The sequence below is a fragment of the Heloderma suspectum genome, chromosome 1 (assembly GCF_057233095.1).
Source record: "Heloderma suspectum isolate Gila_16-S chromosome 1, 16-S_ref, whole genome shotgun sequence".
Classification (NCBI taxonomy): domain Eukaryota; kingdom Metazoa; phylum Chordata; class Lepidosauria; order Squamata; family Helodermatidae; genus Heloderma; species Heloderma suspectum.
Genome location: NC_139458.1, coordinates 439,638,031 through 439,644,587, shown reverse-complemented (window position 1 = coordinate 439,644,587; position 6,557 = coordinate 439,638,031). Strand labels below are relative to the sequence as shown.

Sequence of the window (6,557 nt, the reverse complement as noted above, 5' to 3'; positions counted from 1 at the left end):
CATGGCCGGTCCCAAAACACTCATTTCCTAGAAGGCAAACTGGCGAAACTAATAGAAAAGTAACTAGCTTGAGAAACTAAGCACTCTGCTTTGCAGCATGGCAATCTCCCAGGCAAAAAATAATTCCAAATAATCTTAAGAAATAAAATTAAAGCCGGGAGGGGCAGGGAGCCTGGTGGGTGCCGAGAGCAGTGCCGGTGGGCACGCTGGCGCCGCCTTGGAAACCCGGGCTTAGAGCCTCTGGCTCGGCAGATCCCTCCCGAAGAGGGGAGGCGGAATCGCGGTGCCCCCAGAGCCCCTGCGGGTGCGCAACCTGAGGAAAGCCGAGCTACGGAACTCTCTGCTGCGAGGAAGAGCCGCGGCGAAGAGCGGAGCAGCTCCCAAAGCGGGGTGGCAGCGGCGGCTCTCCGGAGAGCGCCGTCCCAGCCCGCCCGGAGGCGCTGCCGCGGCCTTCTGCGCGCAAGGCGGCCCCTCGCGGCCCTGCGGGCGTCCGCGCCTCGGGCGCCCCTCCCGGGCGGAAGCGCCGAGCCCCGCCGCGGGAGAGAGGCGGGCGGGCGGGCGAGCGGGCGACCCCGGCCCGGCCCGGCCCGGGAGGGGCGTGGGGCCTCCGTCGCTCCGGGGGCGGGTCTGGCCAGGCCCAGCCCAGCCGCGCCCCGCCCCGCCCCGCCCGCCCGGCGGCCGGCCGGCCGGAGAGGCGAGCGGGCCAGGCATGGTGGCGGCCGGAGGCAGCGCCACCTGGCCGGCTGCGCGCCGGGGCGCCGTGCCCGGGAGGAGCCGGCCCTGCGGGCCGGGGCGGACGCCGTCGCCGCTGTGCTGCCCCGGCGCGTCGCGGCGCCCGCCGGAGGAGGAGCGGCTCCGGCCCGGCTGCTGAGTCGCGGCTGCCGCTGGGCTCGACGGCGCGGGCGAGGTGGAGGGCGATGCCGCTGCGGCGACGGGTCGGGCGGCCAGCATGGAGCGACTGGCGGCGGCGCTGGGCCGCCTGGCGTGGAGCTCCGGCCCGCCGCTGCCGCTCGACCTCATCGTGGCCAAGTGCCGCCTGCCCGTCCTCGTGCGCCCCGGACCCGGTGCGTCCGCGCCCGCCCGCCCGCCCGCCCGCGGGGCTCGGGCAGCCTTGGGGTGGGGGCGTGCTGCGGGAGGCGCCGCCGGAGAGCTCGGGGGAGCCCTTCCCGGAGCCGCGGAGCGAGGGCCGCCGTGGGAAGGGGCGGGGGCCGGGCCGGGCCGGCAGGCCGGCAGGCTTCGGCGCTCACTGCGGCGGAGCTGGGCTGCCCTGCTCTCTGCAGAGCTGCCCACCCCCGAGCGACCCGCCCCGGCGCACGGCCCCTCGAGGAAGCCCCGCGGAACGGCCCGGCGAGGCTCTCGCGCAGCTCCCGGCCAGTTCTGCGCGACTTGCGCAGGCTAGTGGCCCGGGGCTGCGATCCTTAAGGGCCCCCGCGGCTTTTGCTCCGGCGACGGCGGCGTTTTTCTTCGCGGTAAGTCCGCGTGGGAACGGAGCATCCCGGAGGATGCGAGGCTGGATTCAGCGCTCTGGTCCCCGTTTGCGGCGGTGTAACGTGCTTCACACGCGCCGCTATGCTCCGGAGAAGCGCAACAGGTGGGGCTGTGTCGTCCCCCCCACCCGCCGCCGCCGCCGCCGCCGCCGCCGCCGCCGCGCCATGGTGCCCAAAATGTGTTCGCCTTGAAGGCACCGATGGACTCAGCGCGGTGGTTCTCCTGTTAATTTTGCTGGGTGGCAGGATGAGCTCTTGGTGCGCACTTTTTGCGTGGGGGGGGGAGACGGCGGCAGAGGTGTCTGTCCCTCTTTGTGGTGGGCTCTGTTTCAGCGTTGGGGTTCCTCCCACCTCCTGGGTTTCCCAAAAGCCTTCCTGGCTGCTTTTATGGGGCTCTGTGCAGATGTGAAAAGATGTTATGTGATTGGAGGGGGGGGGGCGTTTAATGGTTTTATTGCATTCCCTGGCAACTCTCGGTCCGCCTCCCCTTTTCTCATTTCTGCTCCCCTCGATTCGCCCCCTCCCCTGCCCCGATTTCTGTCCCTCCGATTGCTGGAGAGGGATTGGTTGCAGATGTCCCTGCAAATGCGGGGGGGGGGGCAGGGGGTGTTTCTGTGGCAGGCTGCCCAGGCTGCTTGGGGCTTTGTACACTGTGAGAAGAACAGGGAGTTTAGCCACCAGTGATGCTGTGAATACTAATGGGAGGGGAAACCGGCATGTTTGCCTCCACCCCACCCCCTTGCTTGTGAATGAGATTGGGAGGGGGCAGGGAGGGGAAAGCACCCAGCATTTCTTCTTTCCTCCGCAAATCCCTCCATTGGTGGGGTGGGGGAGCCGAGTGAGCCCTGCCCGCCCCCCTAGCCAGGAGGAGACAGACAGTTGCCCGTTTTCTGCTCTCTGGCCCTCCCCTCCCCACCCTTTGTGCTGTTGTGCTGGGGGTCGTCTTGCAGCCCTGGAGCTCCCACTGCTTTACTTCAGGCAGGCTGGCATCACGGTCTCTGTGCCGCCCGCTGGCTCTGTTGAATCTGTGGATTTGGAAAGGCTGGGAGGGACCCCACGGCTTCTCTGTTCCAAGCTGCCCCGTTTCTTAACTTGGTAGCCATAAATGGGCCTCCAGCATTCTGCTGCCACTCCAGTTGCCACCCGTGTTCTGTGCCGGCAGCCAGCAAGCGTACAGAGCAGTTGGCTTCTTTGGAGCTTTACGATCTGCGTTTCAGCTCATGCAAGAGCCACGAAGGGACAGGCCAGCAGGTCACATCCCCACCTCAGAGCTTGCCTGCCCTGGGCCTGAGAGACTTGAGCCCGTGTTGCTCCAGGCTCTGGGCGGTTCTCATGCCAGCTCCAGGCACTTGACCTAGCTTCCTGTCTTTCTCGTGCCAGCAGCCTCGAAAGCAAGGCCCCCATGGGCCGGAATTAAGGCTCGGCTCTGCCGTGGTTGCTCCATGTTGATGCCATGAGGAAGCAGAGCCTTCCCGGTGGAAAGAGCTCTTGGCGGCATGGCCAGTGCAAGCCTCCTAGAGTGCCATGGGCAGAGAGCACAGCGCAAGGATTGCCTGGAGCGCGAGGAGGGTGCTTCGCAACGGAGGTGGCTTGAGGGGAGGGAGGCACAACAGGTGCACTGGAGTTGGGGCCCACACCTATTCTTTGCAACATCTCAAGTGTGGCTTGGCTCATTTGCTCGAGCCATCTGTTCTGCTCTGAAAACACCGTGCTGTGGCATCCCTCCTCTGCTTGCAGCACACAGTCCTCTGCATTATGTAGGGCAGCCTGCCAGAGGTTCAGGCCTAGGGAGTCTATGGGTGAAGGGATGAGCTGGGATCTCTTGATTCTACAGCTGACCAGGCATCTGGCTGTCCCCTGTTGTGATCAGGATGTTGGTCTAGTCCATCCTTCAACTCCCATAAATCCCAAGCAGCAATGGCCATGCTGGCTGGGAATTATGGGAGTTGCAGTCCAACACATCTGGCAGATGCACCAGGGTGGGGAAGGATGGACTAGATGGTCCTTTCGTCTTGGTATGTTCCTTCTGAGAAGACTGAGGGGAGATATGATGGCGGTCTTCAAGTCCTTGAAAGGTTGTCACAGAGAGGAAGGCCAGGATCTCTTCTCGGTCATCCCAGACTGCAGGACACGGAAGAATGGGCTCAAGGTACAGGAAGCCAGATTCCGGCTGAACATCAGGAAAAACTTCCTGACTGTTAGAGCAATATGACAACGGAACCAGTTACCTAGGGAGGCGGTGGGCTCTCCCACACTGGAGGCGTTCAAGACGAGGCTGGACAGCCATCTGCCAGGGATGCTCTGACTTGGATTCCTGCATTGAGCAGGGGGCTGGGCTCGATGGCCTCGTAGGCCCCTTCCAACCCTACTGTTCTATGATTCTATGATTCCTGCCTTGGTTCAGGCGTTGACCCAGCGCTCCTGGCATCTTCTGCCTTGTTTGCAATGTGTGTAGAGGCCTGCAGAACTTGTCATGTGAAGAAAGATGGAAGGAGTTGGGCTTGTTGAGTGCGAGAGATGAGAAGACCAGGGCCAGACCGGATGGTGAACTTCTGAAGAGATGCCTTGAGGAGGAAGGGGGCCGGGCAAGAGGCGGGGAGGGACCCCCTGTTCTCTTCAGCTGCAGTTTGAGACGGTCATTTTGTGGCCAAACGTTTGGTGGGACAGGAGGAAGGCTGCCCTGCAGACACGAACTATGGCACCAGTTTCCTTGTGGAGCCCTCCTTGTGGGAGGAGTGGTTACCCTGTGCTGGAAAAGCCTCTGCCAGGCGGCGACGCTGGAGAGCGGCTGCCAGTCAGCGCAGACGGTCCCGGGCCTGGTGGGCCAGTGCTGCAGTTTGGTCTCAGTGGCTGCCGGCCCTGACGGCTAGACGCTGCCCCACTGACCGTGCCAGTCGACGGGGGCGTGAGTGGGAGAGTCTGCTGGCTCCAGATCTTGGGCCCCTGGGCAAGGCGCCCTCCACGGCCCCTCCCTCAGTGAGCCCACCTTCTCCCCCCATGGTCTTCAGCTGCTCCTCGTCCTTTTTCTCTGCAGGTTTCCACTTGCTGGCTCGGCGGGCGGAGAGCCAGGGAGCAGGCAGCCTGCATCATCCGCCGCTCCTCCTCCTCGCCACTCCTGCTCCCAGAGCTGGAGGCAGCAGGGGGACATGCAGGCTGCGAGGGGGCAGAGAGGCAGCTCCAGGGCCCCTTGGGAGTGGGCCCCTGCTGGGGGTGGGCCCTCGGCAGGTGCCCAACCAGGCCTGCCCTGGATGCCAGCTGTGGGGAGGGTGCGGTAGCACCCATACCTTGCTTTTGGGCTTCCCACTGGGGCATCTGGTTGGCTGCTCTGGGAACAGAGCATTGGACTGGATGGACTAATCCAACCCTACTGTTCTATGATTCTGTGACTAGTGAGCCTCTGTGCACCACTGCTGGGGAACCTGGGCAGGAGGGTGCTGCTGCACTCATGCCCTGCTTGCGGGTTCCCAGTCAGGAGCTGGTTGGCCACGGTGTGAACAGAATGCTGGACTAGGTGGACCCTGGGTCTGACCAGCATCAGGGCTCTTCTTATGTTCTTAGGACTGTTGGGGTCATCCAGCAGAGCTTTTCATAGGTTCTTTGGTTATGGGGCAGCTTCCTGTGAGGGCTTCAAGACCAGGCTAGGCAAACCTTGTAGGTCATTCATCTACATATCTTGCCTTTCTTTCTGTGGAAAGCCAAAGTGGCTAACAATGGACCTAGAGAAGAATGGGTATAATGCGGTATACACTTCTGCAAAACAGCACCAAGAAAACGTGGGTTGGATTGGTGCAGATAAACATTGCACATGAGGCCGTGGGACTCTGAGCATATGCAGGCTAGGGGAGAAGGCGTCTCCATGCTGTCATGCACTGCAAGCATCTGAGGCTTTGAGTATCCTTGAAAGCCAAAGGGAAAAGGTGGCTGTTTGCTGTGGGCCTCTCCAAGGACATCCAGCTCTTCTGCTTGCTGTGGATGGGTGGCTTCCTGCTCACCTGGCAAAGATGCATCTGGTGCTTCCACTGGCAGCGGGTGGACTGGGTGAGCTCTGGGTGATAAATAACAGGCCTCTTTCAGGGTGGGGGTGCAAAGGCCACGGAGAAACCATTCCAGCGGACAGGGTGGTTAATTATTTTTCTGTGCAAAGTGTTGATGCTTACGAGTGTTGGGGAGGGGCGTTTCTCATTCTGCCACCCCTTCCCTGTGTTTTATGCTTGGCAGGGGGTTAGTTCTCAGCCTGCTGGAAAGGGTCTTTCATCCTGGCTCCCCACCCCCCACCCCTTGCAGTGTCTCCAGTTGCCAGACTTTCAGTTCCCTTGTGACCGACTTGCATCTAAGGAGAGGCCAGAGTAACAGCTTCCGTGCTTTTTGTCTGAGAACCTTGTGGTCCTGTCCCACCCTGCTTTTCTGGTCTGCTGCTGGCTCTGAGCTCCCGTTTCTGAATGCAAAGGAAGAATTAGCGCAGATCTTTTGGGAGAAGCGGGCGCCAGAATCCATGTGGGCGCAGAAAAGAAAGGGGGTGGGTGGGAGAGCCCTCAGGACAGGCTCCTTACGTCTAGTTAGGTAGAGGAAAAGGCTGGACACCTTTGCCACCTACAGCATTCATGCATTTATTTGGAACCAAATGCCCTGGAATCTGTATTTATTCAGTAGTTTTATATTCCACCCGTCTCCCATTCCTGAAAATCATGATACATCAAAATACAACAGTATTTTAATAACAGTATTTAACAGCAGTGATAACTCTCTCTAGGACTGCACCTGAACAACTTTACGTCGGTGTCCAGGTGCCTGAACAAATAAAAATGCCTTCAATCTTTGTCCAAGTGATTGAATGCTGCCTTGGGCTGTGTATTCTGGGAAGCCTGAGTTCAAATCCCACCTTCTTGGCCGTGTGTATGTTGTGCTGTTTCATGTATGGTGAAATTCCTGCATCCGCATAGGAACTTATATGCATATGAGAGAAATATAATTTATGCACAGTGCTTTTAAGGTTTGATTGTCTGCATGGGAGAAATGTGCTTTGAGTGGCACGTGCGCTGAGTCTCTGGAATATGCATGCATGGTGCAAGA

At 60.7% G+C, this 6,557-nt stretch overlaps 1 protein-coding gene across 2 annotated transcripts in view; it reads left to right on the top strand.

The window, feature by feature from the left end:
• The first annotated feature begins 949 nt into the window (after nt 1–949).
• GAREM2 (GRB2 associated regulator of MAPK1 subtype 2) overlaps nt 950–6,557 on the top strand; it is a 32,859-nt gene continuing 27,251 nt past the window's right edge. For both annotated transcript variants that reach the window (XM_084829546.1, XM_084829545.1), the window contains exon 1: nt 950–1,064. In XM_084829546.1, coding sequence (XP_084685672.1) covers nt 950–1,064 — 115 coding nt within the window. The remainder of the gene's footprint in view (nt 1,065–6,557) is intronic.